Below are 17,352 nucleotides of genomic sequence, written 5' to 3'. Positions count from 1 at the left end.
TACTTATTTTATCAAACAAAAACAATGATTTCACACAGCTACCTTTTATACACATTCGATTCATAACTCTTTAAAATTATTTGTTGATACCATTATCAAAGTTAAAGTGGGCAGAGATGTCAAAAAAGTGTTGACATTATAGTACTGTGTTCTCCGTACTCATTTTTTTTTTGTTTCATCATCTTAAACAAGAAACTCTGAACCCAAATCAAGTTGCTCTGACGCGAAATCAAGTAGCTCTCACCCGTAGGCCCTGAACCGTAAATTCATTCGGAACATTCACAGCATATTCTGGAAACTCATGTATAATTAATACTACTTTCTCACAATTATTTAATATACTTTTTATTAGTTAAAATTTGTTGAAAATTATAAAATTTTGTGAATTTTTTTGTAATTTTATCGTTTTTAAATAAATCTAATCAATAAAAACTATGTTGCCAACACTTTATTTTTAATTGACCCACTGAGAATTGATTCATTTTCCGGTTTTTAACAATTTCTTTTACGGGTTTTCCAATTACCTTTTTTCTTTAAACAAAATAAATCGGATACTACATGCCACTTTTGTTTTGTTCTGTTTTGTTTGAGTGTGTACCAAACTATTCTCCGTCGAATTTTGAAAAATGCTGATTTCAAACACTTGTCTTACCATCAAAATATTTTAAACAAAAATATTTCGGAAATATAGTCAAAATTTGAGACTTAGAAATAATAGAAGAAAAAAATAAAACACGATAAAAAAAAAATAATAAATCAATTATTTAATGTTATCCTTGATGTATCATTCCCGTATACAGAAATACTTTATAAGGCAATCTCAACTGTTTTGAATTTAATACCACATTCAAGTTCAAATCTTAAATAATTACATTAATGAATCTTTCTAGCTGCTATATTTCTACATTTGTCCATTCTTATTAAAAATATAACGTACAATGAATTCATGAATATTTTCAATGGAGTCATTCATTGTTTTGCTTGTTTGGGAGTGTGAAGTGAGTGAATTAAACAAAAATGTAGGATGTGTAGAGTTTTGCAATGAAACCGCATGAATCATTCCATTATTCTTGCCAAGTTCAAGATGGGATCTTGTTTCCAAACAAAGGTGTTGAACCTGCCCTTCAAACTCTTCAAGGTTCATCTTCCCTACGTACCTGGCCTCTTCAACCCTTCTTTCTTTTTTTTAAGTAAAATATCATTAAAATAAAACCTATAAGATTAATTGCATATGTTTCTCAAAGTTAAAATAAAATTCTTAAAATACAATATATCAATCTCTTTAATTAGATTCCTTTTCACTCTTAAGACACCCAGCGTATCCACAAAGACATCCCTTGCTTAGGCCATCACTACAAGAAAAACATGAAATAGAAACCAATTTTAGGGACCAAAATTAATTAGTTGTTATAGTGACTAAATTAGAGACCATTTTAGATACTAACAAAGTTTTTTATTTCTATTATTGTTAAATGGTTTCTAAATTGGTATCTAATTAGCTACCAAGGTTTTTGTTGGAGATTCCACATCGACTAGAGATTAGAGTCTTTCATAGTATATAAGTGGATGCAAACCTCACCTTATTGAGTTGGTTTTATGGAGTTGAGTTAGGTTTAAAGTAAAAATTCAAATGTTAAATGAAATCATATGAATTTTAGGAATGAAATGGTATTTTTTTTTTTAATTTTAACATATACCATAATAATAAAATCAAATTTTATGTTGTACAATATTACAATAAAAATAAAACAAAATGATTATAGAAGTGTAGATAGCATAAAAACTTTATATTTTAGTACATTTTATAAGGAAGTTTAAATTGATATGAAAAAAAGTAAGATATATATACATTTTAAAATTTATGACATTCGTGCTGAAGATTACTCTTGTCAAAGTTCTTCTAGATTAGAACTTTGTATAAAATTACGTCTTAAAAAAAATTATAAGATTAATAAAATAAAATAAAATGTCTTTTAATTTTAACGTATAAGATTTTAAAACTGACATAACAAGACAAGACAAATTTAAATAAGATAAGATAGAGAAGGTCTTATTAATCTAGTCAGTATACTTATTATTAACAAAATTAATATTATAAGGTTTTTTGGGTTTAACTTTTTTTTTTTAAAGTTTTGTCTAACATGTTAACTTATTTAAAAACTTTCTTTATTCTACACAGGTAAATAAACAAGCTAACAGGTTAAATTTCAAAATTTGATTAATCAACAATTGAGAAGGTTGGCGGTAAAACAAATAAAATAAAATTATTTAAAATATTTTTTATTTATGATATGAGATTTTAAATTCATTAAAATATCAAAATTATAATATATATTTATATAATTGACTTTTTTTATGAATCTGGTGTTTGTTATTGTTTTACCATTCCTTAAACAGACGATAATCCTATGTTGTTAAATAAGAATTTTGAGGAAGTATAAAAAAAATAGGAATGAAGAAAGGAACAAAGAAAGGGACAAAGAGAACGGCGTCTGTGCGTCGCAAATTGGTTATTAACGTCATATGCATGGGTGTCCAGTTTGATCTCGTGACTTCGGCTTCATCATTATCCTTTCTCTAATAAATACAAATCACAACAACAGATCGATTAAAAATAAATATAAATATATACAAGCATTATTTTTATGAATTATGTTTTAATATTTAGAATTTACTTTTTAATAATTATATTTTTTAATTATTTTTAATATTTAAATTTCACTTTTTAATAATTATAATTTTTATGTGATATAGTAAAGTAACTCTATTTTTATTTCTTGACCTATAAATCACTAGTTCGTGCCGTGGTTGCATTCCCTATGAAATAAAGTCATCATCCAACTCTACGACTCCAAACATAGTCCTCTCTAATTCTCCCAAGTAATTGACACAGCACTGCTTACATGATCCCTTACGCATCCACACTAAATTAATAAGTTAGGTGCTACAAGACGATTAAATTCGTCCTTTGTGGCTAATGTAAAAAATTACACCCAGTAGTTTTTTTTAAAATTTTAGTAATTCAACATTCGAAAAAAATAAAAAAGAGGATAATTCGACATTCAAATCAGTAAAACCAAATTAATTATATAACCTCTTCCAGTAATTTAGGATAGATTTATCATGTAACAGTGTGTAAAAAGATAAATTCATTATTAATATTTTTTTTATATATCATATCCTACGTAACATAATCTGATTCTGATTCTGTTTTTATTGAACTATTAAAAATACTTAACTCTAATTAACACAAAATAATGTATAAGTTCTCTTATTAAACAACCACTATCCATATTTGTATGTCCATACTATCCCTCTATAATTTCATTTCACGAAAATGGTACCATTATATATGCAACTGTAACTGCTATAAACTAGCCAGGCTTTTTTCCTGTTACCAACACAACCATAATCTCAAAAAACGGAATTAAAATATGTACGGATGAGCAAAACCAACTAACAATATTCACAATTATGTTTCATTAATTCAGTAAGAACAAAACCATTTTATCATTTTAGGATAATATTATTGTACTGCAGAGGAAACCATCAAGAGCAAATAACTCATATTTTGAGATGTATTGATATTTGAGTTGTTGGGTCAAAATAAATATAAAAAGAAAAAACACTTTTTAGAATTTTTACAACCGAATGAAACAACATGGAAAAAAGTATTTTTGATAAAATTATGTATGTATTGGATAAATATCACCTTATAATGATATAAATGGCAAGGATGTAATAATTGATATATATGGAAGATAAAGTTCAAAAAATATTAGCATGGTATAATCATTGATTGTGGTTGTCATAATTTGAATTTAATTTTAAGTTTTTCTTTTGATAAAAATAATTAAATTAAATTAATTAAAGTATTTGGAGATGCTCAACTCCTTATATATAAAAATGACTAAAAACCTCCTATCCATCGAAACCAGCTGAGATCAGCCCTATAACATGATATATACTAATCCTAAGAAAATATGTGCTGATCGTATAGCTTGTCCGAAAGATATCATAAACTAGAATTCTGCTCAAATGGTAGATTTGGCAAGTTCTGCATAAAGTTTCTACATGATAATTCTAAGTGATATGGTCAATTCATGTCTTGGAGCTATTCCTTTTTGGAGTTTTGCAAAACACTTATTCTTTGTTTCTTTTACCAAAGGGTGGAAAATCTTATTTCAAAATATATCTAAGTTTTTCACTAAACCACTTTCTAAATCTAGGTGGAATATAAAATTGAAAGTATTAAGTCGTAAAATTTCAAGAACCAAAAACAAGGAGTGCACTTTATTGAATTATCAAAAACTAGTGAAGATCACAAAATAAAGAGTAAAAGTATATGTTTAGCAACTTATGACATGTATAATTTTGAATTTTTATTGGGAATAAATTTTTGGTGTGATATGTTTTTGTTGTCAATTTTAGTAATAGCACGCAATCTAAAAATATGCATATAGATATTGGTATAGATTATTTAAGAAGCCTTATAACTCATTTAAAAAATTATAGGGAAATGATTTTGTACCTGTATTAGAATCCACACAAAAATACTATCGAAATTAATAGAGTCAAAGTTTTACGAAAAACGCAAGATTCATAGAAATTTTTTTTTGATGGAATTATTAGTAATGAAATAACTCATTTAACCACATATTATTTTCGCATTATAGGTAATTATAATCGATTTATACCATTTTTAAAATACGAAACGTGTTTACTTTTTTATTTGATTCAAATAAATTTAAAACTTTAAGAGAAGATGAATTGAAAACTATTAGTATCAATCTTGAAATTGTTTTGAGTTTTAATAATCATCTCAAACTAATGATCTTGATTTATTTTTCACAATTAAAAGTATTAAAAGAAATATTAGCAAATGAAAATTAACCCATAATTTAAAATATTAAATTACATACCTAGATTAGATTCTTTTCAAACACATATATTGATTATATTATTATTATTATCATCATCATTATAATTATTATAAAAATATTAATCTATATTAACACCATTCATATATTAATTTTGTCCCAAACTTATAAAATCGATACCAGCGTGCGTGTGAATTACTCCAAAGAGTCCAAGATGCTAACTTGTTGAAAGACGAAGGAGAATAGTTGGTTCACTCAAAAGACCAGATACATCAGTAATATTTGACTCTTTGACAAAAGGAGAAAAAATAAAAAATAAAATTAAAGATGTTTTTAATTAAACAAATTATCTTTTTTTTTATAAATAATAGAACAATTTTTAAATTATTTTTTCTAACTTTCCCTACCACCATACATAATAATTTTATCACAGTAATTTATTTATTTTGATGAGTTTGAATCCGATTAAATTAATTTAAAAAGAAACAAATTTTTGAAAGCCTATTTGTTATGGTTTTCGTTCTCTGCTGGTCATTATTTGATTTCTTTAAACTAAGACATTTGGTTGTGGGGACATAGCAAGAGAGTGAACAGAAGACAGCATTCAATCGCACAAAACACAAGAAAACATGGATGGAACATGCGTCTTTTCGTTCATAACCCATAATTCAGTCTTATCAATTTAATTTTGTCGTATGTTAACAGATTGGTATTGCAACACTCACTTTCTCACGGACAACCTGGCAACCTCAGCTGCTGGTCGCCGCATCTTCACTTCCTTTATATCTCTAATAATGCAATCTAGTTAATTCTTAAAAACATTTTATTCTTTCAAATTTTATCATTCTTATTTAATTATTTTTAAATTTTATTAACTATATATTTATTTTTATTATAATTTTAGATAGCTGATTTTTCCGTAAGTTACTTACGGTGGGTTTGAATAGGATGAAAGTGATTTGTTTAAAGTGATTTGAAGAACTCTGTTTAGAGTGATTTGAGATGAAAATGAAGTTGTTTTGATTGAAATATGTTATAATAGATTTATAAGGAAAATTTATTTAAATTTGTGAGGTTTAGAATGATTCTGTAGTATAATTTTACAAATTGATGTTTGTTTTTAAAATATTTAAATAAAAAAACAAAAATTAAATTTATATATTTATATTTATGATTAATATTATTATTATAATAAATAATTATATTTATTTTTTCATTTACTTTTATTAATAATATTATTAAATATTTGGTACAAATAAAATTAAGAATAATTTTAACTTTTTAATGATATTATATAAATTTTTAATAATTATATAATATATATTTAACTCTTATTTTCTCATAAATCTTTACATTTTTGTTAAGAAAGGAAAATCAATTTTTTTTACCTTAATGAATTTTAATAATATTTTATTTTTTGGTTTTCTCACTAATATTTTTCTTTGCTTGCAAAATTTCCACGGAAACAAACTAGCTGTTAGTTATACATGCATTGGAAGGGACGTTTTACTGTGAGTTAATTAGAACTTAGTTTTCATATAATTATTATTAAAATAATAAATGTTATATTTTTTTGTCTTCTTTCCTAAATTTTTAATTTATTTTTATTTATCACGATGAAATGGGTGTTGAAGAATGTTTATTAAAAAAATATACTGTTTAATAGGCTATTATGAAATTAGTGAGATTTTTCTATTAGTATATCAATAGAGGAATCTGACTTTAAGAAATATAACAGTTTATGAATTTTAATAATATTTTATTTTTTGGTTTAGAAATATAACAAATTATATCGGTGTATGAAAAACAAATCTAAATATAACAAATGTCAATGCGAGTAATATAATCTAATAAGAACATGACATACGCTATATAATTTTATAGGATGTTAAATTAACTTTAAAATATTTTTTAATGAATTTCAAATTAAATTTTAGCATTTTGAAAAATATCACATACCTGAATTTCTAATTTTACTTCTATAGTTGCCTAAAATTAGGTAATTGTTACAACTTAAAGTTAGCATTTAAAATTAATTAAGCAGACTTAGTTACATATTTCTGTTCATAGTTTTTCTTTAGCAAGGAATACCTCATTGGCCATAGCTTGGGAAAACAACTTAAACTAACTCCGAAGATAAATCTTTTATATATAATCACCTTTTACACTACAATTTTTCAAATCATACTATCAAACATCTTCTCTTTTCAATATTTTTTTTATAATTCACATTCATCAATTATAACAATCTTTTACCATGATATCTGGTAATATTACTTTTAGTTATTGGCATTTTGCTTTAAACATTATTATTATTGGTATTCTCTTTTCAAATTTTAGTGTTGCAAAACAATCTAAAATACATGAATTGAAAATGAATGTGATCGATCAATGTTGGAGATTGAATCCTAAATGGAGGATTCAGCGTCCTCAACTAGCAACATGTTCTATAGGCTATGCTGGCAAGATGATAAACAACATTGGTGAAGACCTCGTCCATTATAAAGTTATTGACCCTAGTGATGATCCTATAAACCCCAAGCCTGGTACCTTAAGGTATGGAGCTTCTGTAATTCAAGGTAAAGTGTGGATTACATTCCAAAGAGACATGCATATTAAACTCGAGAGACCCCTTCTTATTAGTAGTTTTACCACCATTGATGGTCGAGGAGTTAATGTTGACATTGCTAAAAATGCATGTTTAATGGTCTTTAAGGTAACTATTCACCAATTTCTCAAAATAAAATATTCACACACACACAACATTTCAATTTTTGTTTATACAAGTTAACACTTAATGAACAACTTTATTTATTTCTTTTATTTTTAGGCCACAAATATAATCATCCATGGCATTCGAATTCATGATTGCAAACCTCAAACCCCAGGGGTTACGATGGGACCAGAAGGAAAGGTGATTTCTCTGGGTCATGTAGATGGAGATGCAATAAGATTAGTTACTGCTTCAAAGATCTGGATTGATCATAATACACTTTACAATTGTCAAGATGGTCTACTTGATGTAACACGAGGTTCGACTGATGTCACTATATCTAATAACTGGTTTAGAAATCAAGACAAGGTTATGCTTCTTGGACATGATGATGGTTATGTGAGAGATCAGAACATGAAGGTTACTGTCGTATATAATCACTTTGGACCTAACTGTAATCAACGCATGCCAAGGTAATTAATTATTTAAGTAATAAATCAATCTAAACAAACTTAAGTAAATTTCATAGTTTATTTTCTTTTCTCATGAATAAAAAATTCCAGGATTCGTCATGGATATGCACATGTAGTGAACAATCTTTACTTAGGTTGGCTGCAATATGCCATTGGTGGAAGTATGAGACCTAGCCTCAAAAGTGAAGCTAATCTTTTTATAGCACCAACAAGAGGGAACAAGGAGGTAAGCAATTTTGGCATTTCCATTTCAACTACTTAATATCCAATTAATAACACCTCATAAAAGTTGGGTATGTGTGAAAGCCTCTTTGATTTGATAGTGTTTTATGATTTAACGTGCCTAGGTGACATGGAGAAAGAATAATAATACAAATGGAGATGCATGGGAATTTCATTCCGTAAAAGACGCATTTGAGAATGGAGCTTCTTTCACAGTAACAAAAGGAGGACGTGTGCCAAAACCAAACTATAACGAAGAACAACGTTTTAAAGTTGTTGATGTTAAATATGTGAGATCGTTAACCCGCTCATCAGGCATATTACGATGCACTAAAACATCTCTATGTGGATAAGATAAAAAAAGTAGAGAATTTTTTTTATCTTAGTATATCAAATGATGAGAAATTCATTTATTTCAAAGTGTATTAAAACTATTGTATTATGAATGTAATTTCTTATCTATCATTATATCATGCACTTTTTTCTTATCCATTTCTCGCACATTGAGCTTAAAGGGCCTCAAAGAATTTATTGTCCAAGCGGAAAAATATTTAAACTTTTTCATATGAAAAACTTAAAATTCTCCCAACACCTCCCCACCTTTCAAATGCACCTCCACCTCAATTTTAAAAAGTCAGTTTTAACCTTTTTAAATTTTTTAAATATTTTTAAATGAAACATAATTTCATATTTCTAAATAATCTCAGTTGCACTTCCGCATCCTCATACTTTCTTTGCAATCGCATTTGTCGTAATACTTTCATTCTTCTCCAGTCATTGCGTTTGAGAAAACAATTTTATCATTTGAGCGTGTATGAGACAATTGGTAAGAAAATTTGTTGTATTCTATTTTCTCAGGACGAATATAAATTTATTTTGTGTAGTTTCACACTCCGTTTTTACACTTCATTTTTTTTTCTGGATTTTTTGACTTCCAAAATAATGACAAAAAATTTAGAAAAATAAAATATTATTTTTGCTCAAACTAATAATAAAAGTAAACATATTTTTAAATATATTTATATTTTATTTTATTATTTTTTTTCATTATTTTGAAGAGAAATAATTTAATCATTTTTAACTTATATTTTTATGACACAAATTAGTTCAAATAACTTAATATTTTTATTTAATTTTTTATAGTATTTAAAAATAAACAATATCAAACAGTTTTTAAAATATACAAAAATTAATTTAAATGTGATATTTTATTAACATCGTTTTTTATAGAAAACTTTATTTGACACATCTTGAATTTTTAGTTTTTTATATATTTTTTATTAAAAGAAAATTAATGTATATTAAATTTTTGTTAATTTTAATTGAAGAGTATTATGAGAATTGAAAAAAAAAATATGAAGGTTAAAGAGAAGGTATGGGTGAAGGAAAAATTTGAAAAAACTTTTTCCTCACTAGAATTAAGGGTTGTGGGAAGTCTTTTTTGAAAAATAAAGAATTTTAGTTTGAATTAAAGGTGGAAAAAAAATAATTTCTCTCATCTAATTTGGACTAGTCTGATTTCAGCCTTGTGGCCTTTCAAGTTTGGGCTTATAATTAATCTTCCAGAATAGTATTTTTTGTGTTGGAGCCAACTATCATCCCTCCTTTTCTTCTTAATTAAATAATAAAACTAAAATGTAAACTGCAATATAATCTTGACAAATGACAGTACTGTGGGAATATAAATGAAAGAAAGTACAATAAATAAAAATTCAAAATTATTTTCTGTAAAACAATTAAAAGTTAATATTATACCAAGTAAAAAGCAACTTTATATTACTTCAACTCTACCATAATTTTTCTTATTTCGTTTTTGTTACGAAACACATCCTAATTTTGAATTAAATAAAAATTAACTAAAGCCACAGTGATGGACCATAATTGAATCAAAAAACTAAAAATGGTCTTTTAACCACATTAGTGTTCCTTTTCTAAATTACTAAAATGAGTAAAAGTTAAGAAAATTACGGAATAAAATAAATCATCCTTCAATAGATGACTTCATTTTGCATAGATCATTTTTGCAAATATAATTTATATTTAAGAAAAAATAAAACTGAAATTATACGAAGAAACACTACTTCAACTCGTTCTTCTCCAAAAGATTTTAGTTTTATTATAATAATTATATTAATAATAAAAATTGATGATATTATTATTCTATAATAATTAGAGTTATTATAATCTTGTTACTAGTAATATTTATTATTGTTATTATAATTATAATAAATATTAGAAATATTATTATAACTATTAAAATTAATTTAAAAATATAATTTTAATTAAATTAAACTAGTGTTTTTTCTTATGATTTGATTTTATTATAATGATAATAGTAAAATCGAAATTGTTTTTAACAAAAACTTTAATTTTTTTTAAAAAAAATATATAAATATGTTTATAAATATAAAATGAAATCGCCTTTTATGCACAATTTATTCATTTCAGTAATTTAAAAAAATGGTAAAATTACCAAAAAAAAAAGCGCTTAACGCGATGTTCTACGCCACTTTATGAATTATTGTTGCGAAGAAAACTGAGAAAACGCGGAAAAATTTTCTAATTTGGTGGGGAAATAGATTGTAGTCAAATATTGTTGCTGTGTTCTATTCTCAGTTTTTTTATGTTCGCATTTTGTCTGTATAGTCAAAGACAGGATCGGTTGCTTTTGGAATATCTCACCTTAATGTGCAATTCTTGCACTGATTTTCTGTGATAGAATAAAACCAACCATAATAATTACTTTCTCATTATGTTGAGTTGACCCATTACAATATTGCTATTAAGTTTACCATGACCATGTACAAATATTGTCCCCGATTCTAGGGATAATTTACAATAGTGTTTCATTGGAGAGTACTAAAATAATGGGTCAAGTGATCAAGTTTTGAATTAAGTAAAATAAATAAATAAGATTTATTTATATGAATGAATTCCTTACATTTTGAGCTTTCATAATCTAATGTGATACTGAACTGTTGTAAACAAAATTAGTAGTGCCTGATTAAAAACAATAGCTTGAAAATGATGATATAATCTACTCTATTATTTAATTGAGTTAAGTCACGGTCTTTCATTATGAAAAAGTTGCAAAGAAAACAAAAAGTGAGATAAAATAACTTTCAAAGCAGTTATTCCACTGAATCTTCATTTTAAAATGATAAAAACGAAGAAAACTATATAACAAAACAAGATCCGGAAGAAACATAGAAGTTACACAGGTTTATATGTTAATATAGCTGAGAAAATAGTTCTAACATGATAGATTGCTCTGGAAAAATGAATTGTATCAAGATTGAATGATTTAAATTGAAGATCAATTTTTATATGGTTGCCATAATTTGTACTCCAAATCAGTTTAGATAATGATAGCATTTTAAAAAAATAAAAATAAAATGTTTATTAAAATTTATGTGTTAAACTTTATATACAAATCATTACATCTAAAATAAAAAAAAATGACTTACTTTTAAAAATTAATTTATTTTTATAACGTATTTAAGTTTGGAATTACTTTTTAATATTTTGTTCTAAATTGAACAAAAATATCTCCTTTTTCAATACAAAGCTGACTTAGACTATTTTTTTGTTCATTTAAAATATGAACTAGATCAAGCCATATAATTTTTCAGTTAACCCCCCAGAATAGATCGATTTGGATTTTATCAACCGTTTTACTAATTTTATATATCAATATAACCTCATAATCCAACGAGTACAATTTATTTTAAATGATTTGATGAAAACCATTTTACTCCAAGTAAAATAAAATAATATTCTCTCCTTTAACATATGTAATAATCATTTATGCTCTTCCGTATTATTAATTACTTTTTAAATTTTTTCTCACATAAATTGCTTTAATCTTATAGAAAATAATGGGAGTAAATATAATTCCATTATTAAGAGAGCGATGATATTATTTTATATAAAATATATGTATTTATTGCCATTTTTAATTTATGAGTAAAAAGAAGGGAGTAACTTATTAACTATGTCTTAATTTTAGTAAAGTATTTAAGTAATGCTGTAGATATAATAATAATAATAATAAAAATATAATAATAATAATAATAATAATAATAATAATAATAATAATAATAATAATAATAATAATAATAATAATAATAATAATAATAATAATAATAATAATAATAATAATAATAATTACAATCACTTGTGGCAATTACACTCCTATAAAATGCCAATGAACCTAGGGATTAAAAAAAAACTCTTCCAATTTCAGAATGTAGATTCGTTATTGGAGCCTATATCTCTTCTTTGAATCTAGGGGTAAAATTTTTTAAACTTATATGTGATTCATTCTCTTACTGACTAAATTATTTTAAGTCTAATGGTCTCATGTTCGATCAATGCGTTAATAGGCTAAACTGATTCAATATTTAAACAAACTATAAGTAAAATAAATATTTTTAAAATTTAAATAAAATAAACGAAATTAATTTTAACTTCTGCGTACATTATTTTTATAATATAAATTGCAATATATATTAATAAAATAATATCATTTTTAATTTTATAAAGTTGTAGTTACTTTTTAATAAAATGGTTGGCCAGAAAGTCTAGAGCTTGGTCTCACCTAAACCCATTTGATTTGTGTACTAATGGAATCAGATTGAAAACTATTTGAGTTAATTTTGGTTAAATTTTGAGTAGTATAATTCAACTTTGTTCACGATACTATACTACTTACGAGAAAAATAATTAGTTGGTATAGTAACTAAATTAAAACCATTTAAAAAATTAAAAAAAAATTAGTTTCTATTATTGTTAAATAGTTTCTAATTAGCTACCAAGGTTTTAACTACCAATTATTTAACTTCTAAATTTGGTAGAAAAACCTTTGTTGCTAATTAGATATCAATTTAGAAATCATTTAACAATAATAAAAACTAATTTATAAATCAAAATTTTTTTAGTATCTGAAATAGTCTTTAATTTAGTTATTATAACAACTAATTATTTTTTGTTTTTAAAAATTAATTTTTATTTCATGATTTTCTTGTAGTGTAATTTGGTAAAGCGATATTTCATAAACTAAAATCTATTGTGATATTTATTATTTATAATATAATTTATATAGTTATTTCAAAATATAAGCTATTTTATCTATTTTAAATTTTTTTATAGAGAAGTTTATATTATTTAATTTAACCTTAAACTGGGAGTTTGAGGAAAGTTGACGCTTGGCCATGCTCTTTCTTTTTGTGATCATGGTATGGTACGGTTGGAGTAATTAATTTGCTCTGACTTAACTTCGAATTAGATTCCACGTACTCAAACCACTTTCACACGAGCTTTCAATCGATATTTGAGTATTTTTTTATCAATAAAAAAATAAAATAATAGAAAGTAGTTTAGAGTTCCTATCTATTTCTACAACATCAAAAATAATAAATTACTCGTCACAACCTATAAATCTAATATTTGAAAAGAACAATACAAAACAATCAAAATCTTATTTTATGTTCCAAAAGAAAAGTTCTACACAAAAATTGAGAAACATATCACAAAAGACCAAACCACATAAAAGAAGTAGCTCCAACCAACAAAACACAAATCACAATATTTGAGTTGAAGTCTGAACGTAACTACCATTGCCTCATCCCATTATCAACTGAAAGTAGCTTTGAACTTTTGAGGTTTGGAGCAAAGTATGCGTTCTTCAATGTTTTAGCGTGATTGAATTTTTCAGTTTAAACTTCGTAGTTGTTGCTTGAACAGAAGTTAAGTTGTTAAATTTTCCAGAACATAATTTAAGCTCATGTCCACGTTAGCAGGTGGAAATTGCGGTAGTGTAAAAAAAAAGGGATTGCAAAATGGGCTGGTTAAAGATGTTATTACAAGATAAAATATTATGAGTGAGAGGTTAACCAACATTGTTGCACAGAGAAGATATAAGCAAAACAAAACCAACTGATTCAGCGTCTCAGTCATTTGAAGTTATTTTTTTCATCCTTTTTTTAATTGATTTTATTCTCCTGAAGTGATGAGACAGGCCGTAAAGTTAACGTATAATCCAAGTTTTGTTATGTTATAGTGTTATCCACTGTTTAGTCAACAACAATCCAAGCCAATCTGCTGCTTGAAAATATTTTAACTTCCAAGTCAACTTCAAGAACCAAAATCAATATACTGGTTATTTCTCAGAAATCATCACCAATCAATAAAATAATTTCCAAAAAAAATTGAAAATGCACTCCCTAAATCATTTAATAAAGTGCTACGCAATTGCTAGGATTAGGCCTGCTTGTGTACAAAAAGGAAAATAAGTGGTTCAAATTGCATTCACTGAGAAATCCTTCTTACACCTTTCTTGTCTGCAATAACAATGCATCTCTTTCCCTTCACTCTCATAATCTTTTTCACCGTTTTGATCCACAACTTCTCTCTGATTCTGGGGCAGCAACCTTATATTGGTTTAGGCACAGTAGCATGCCCTTCAAGTGGTAACAAAAACTCTATTCGTGGTTACACTTGTAATGGTGCAAACAGCTGCCAAGCATTCCTTACTTTCAGATCTCAACCCATTTACAACTCTGTCTCCACAATATCTACTTTATTAGGTTCTGATCCGTCCCAACTTGCTCATATAAATTCCGTTTCCCTGAATGACACCTTCCAAACAAACAAGTTGGTGCTTGTTCCGGTCAACTGTTCCTGTGCAGGTGAGTATTATCAAACAAACACATCCTATGTATTCCAGAATTCAGAAACTTACTTCTTGATTGCTAATAACACTTTCGAGGGCCTCACAACATGTCAAGCTTTGCAGAGTCAAAACCACAACCCAGCAAACATATACCCCGGTAGAAAACTTCTAGTGCCTCTCAGATGTGCTTGTCCCACCAAAAACCAAACCGAGATAGCCATTAGGTACCTCTTAAGCTACTTGGTGAAGCCGGATGATTTTGTTTCAGTCATCGCTGAGAAATTTGGTGTTGGCACTATGACCACTCTTGAAGCTAATAGCCTCACTTTGTCACAATCCACTATCTATCCCTTTACTACACTTCTAATTCCCCTTCACGATAAGCCCTCAAGTTCTCAAACCGTTTCTCCAGCTCAACTTACGCCACCCCCCTCATCACCCCCCTCTTCTCATCACAAGAAAACATGGGTGTATGCTGTTGTTGGAGCTGTTGCCTTGACATCAGCTCTTTGTGCTGTCATTTTCTTCACACGCTATCGCAAAAATAGAAACAAAGACGAGTCAGCGGTAGTGGCCAAGAATTTTGAGGCAACTAAGAAAAAACCACAAAGGAGGGTAAATGAAAAATTTTCAGAGATCATATCTGGCATAGGTCAATCGTTCAAGGTGTATGATTTTGAGGAACTAAAGCGAGCAACAGATAACTTTAGTCCTAGCTACTGGATCAAAGGGTCTGTTTATCGCGGTGTGATTAATGGTGATTTGGCAGCAATTAAAAAGATCGAAGGTGATGTGACAAAGGAGATGGAGATACTGAACAAAATCAACCATTCCAATGTTATACGCCTTTCCGGGGTTAGCTTCCACGAGGGGCGTTGGTACCTTGTTTTTGAGTATGCTGCTAATGGAGCTTTGAGTGAATGGATCTTCTTCAACAACGTGGATGGGAAGTTTCTGAGTTGGACGCAGAGAATACAGATTGCATTGGATGTGGCCACAGGACTAGATTATCTTCACAGTTTCACTTCTCCTCCTTATATCCACAAGGATATCAAGAGTTGTAACATTCTTCTGGATGGTGACTTCAGGGGAAAGGTTGCAAATTTAAGCCTTGTTAGGCGTGTGGAAGGAGGGGAAGATCAATTTCCTGCCACTAGGCACATTGTTGGGACAAGAGGCTACATGGCTCCCGAGTATTTGGAACATGGTCTTGTATCTACGAAGCTTGATGTGTATGCTTTTGGGGTAGTGATGCTGGAAATGATCACAGGAAAAGAGGTTGCTGCTATTCTAACAGAAGACGAGACAAACTTGTCACATGTTTTACGTGTCATGCTTGGTGAAGAAAGTGGCCAGGAGAGGTTGAAGGCGTTTGTGGATCCCTCTTTGCAAGAAAATTGTCCATTTGAACTTGCTATGTTTGTGATTGAAATGATTGATAACTGCATATCGAGTGATCCAGCAAGTCGTCCTAGTGTGCATGAGATTGTGCAATCTCTGTCAAGAACCCTGAATTCTTCACTGAGTTAGGAAAGGTCAATGAATGTCCCACAAAACTAAGGTTTCAGTGGCAGCCTCTTGATGTTACAGCAGTTGAAACAAGATGCTTCTATCAGTCAACGTTTTTCTGTATTTCCGTTTACTTCTGTTGTTTTATTAGTCAATTATGCTGGAGAAATTGTAATATCTATTAGTGTGTTTGTTTATATTCCTATAGTTTGGAACTTTATATGTATCTCCCGTAATTCAGCTGTATAATTTGGACTTTGAGAATTAATTTCAATAACGTGTGTCGTATATAATTAAAAAATATTGTAATCATAGGATACAATTTTTGAAATATGAACGTGAATTTCAGTTTGCTAAATACTTATTCTTTATGATATTAGAACAAGACAATAAATTCTCTCTGATATTTTTTGTTTTTGCGATGGCTGAAAACAGCAAAAAAGAAGAAACAACCTTCTCCCTCACCATAGTATGGAATTGCTTTTGTTGTCCATGGACCGAGTGAAAGTAGAACAAGTCAAGAGAAGTGGCTTGTACAAAATGTGATAGTAAATGATATGAGATCTTTTCTTGCTTCAAAATTATTAGCTATCTAACGGAGAAAGCTGAAAAAGGCAAAGGTTCTATCATAGGGCGTGATAGTAGTAAAGCTGGTTAATGTTGATCACTCAGTACCTTCTTATTCTAGTTCACTCTTCTCGACATCCCTGAGATAGAACTGTTGTGGGTCTTAATTTAACAAATAATCAATATAGTAGCATCTAAGATATGTTTAAATCTTTAAATAATTTTGTCTCCAATGAAAAATTAGCTTTTGATATTGGATACGAGATATTTTATCAGATGACTTAAAGCCAAACACTTGATTATGGATGTTTCATA

General features: G+C 27.6%; 2 protein-coding genes across 2 annotated transcripts; both read left to right on the top strand.

The window, feature by feature from the left end:
* Positions 1-7,137: 7,137 nt before the first annotated feature.
* On the top strand, positions 7,138-8,641 carry LOC137809862 (putative pectate lyase 4). Its single transcript, XM_068610924.1, has 4 exons — positions 7,138-7,596; positions 7,711-8,066; positions 8,157-8,292; positions 8,414-8,641. The coding sequence occupies exons 1-4, from the start codon at positions 7,138-7,140 to the stop codon at positions 8,639-8,641; spliced, it is 1,179 nt and encodes a 392-aa protein (XP_068467025.1).
* A 5,846-nt stretch (positions 8,642-14,487) lies between these two features.
* On the top strand, positions 14,488-16,671 carry LOC137810180 (lysM domain receptor-like kinase 4). Its single transcript, XM_068611329.2, has one exon. The coding sequence runs from the start codon at positions 14,641-14,643 to the stop codon at positions 16,489-16,491; it is 1,851 nt and encodes a 616-aa protein (XP_068467430.1). The 5' UTR covers positions 14,488-14,640; the 3' UTR covers positions 16,492-16,671.
* The last annotated feature ends 681 nt before the right edge of the window (positions 16,672-17,352 follow it).

Source organism: Phaseolus vulgaris, chromosome 2 (genome assembly GCF_051622355.1).
Source record: "Phaseolus vulgaris cultivar YP4 chromosome 2, ASM5162235v1, whole genome shotgun sequence".
NCBI classification, from domain to species: Eukaryota; Viridiplantae; Streptophyta; class Magnoliopsida; order Fabales; family Fabaceae; genus Phaseolus; species Phaseolus vulgaris.
This window is presented reverse-complemented; position numbering and strand designations above follow the sequence as displayed.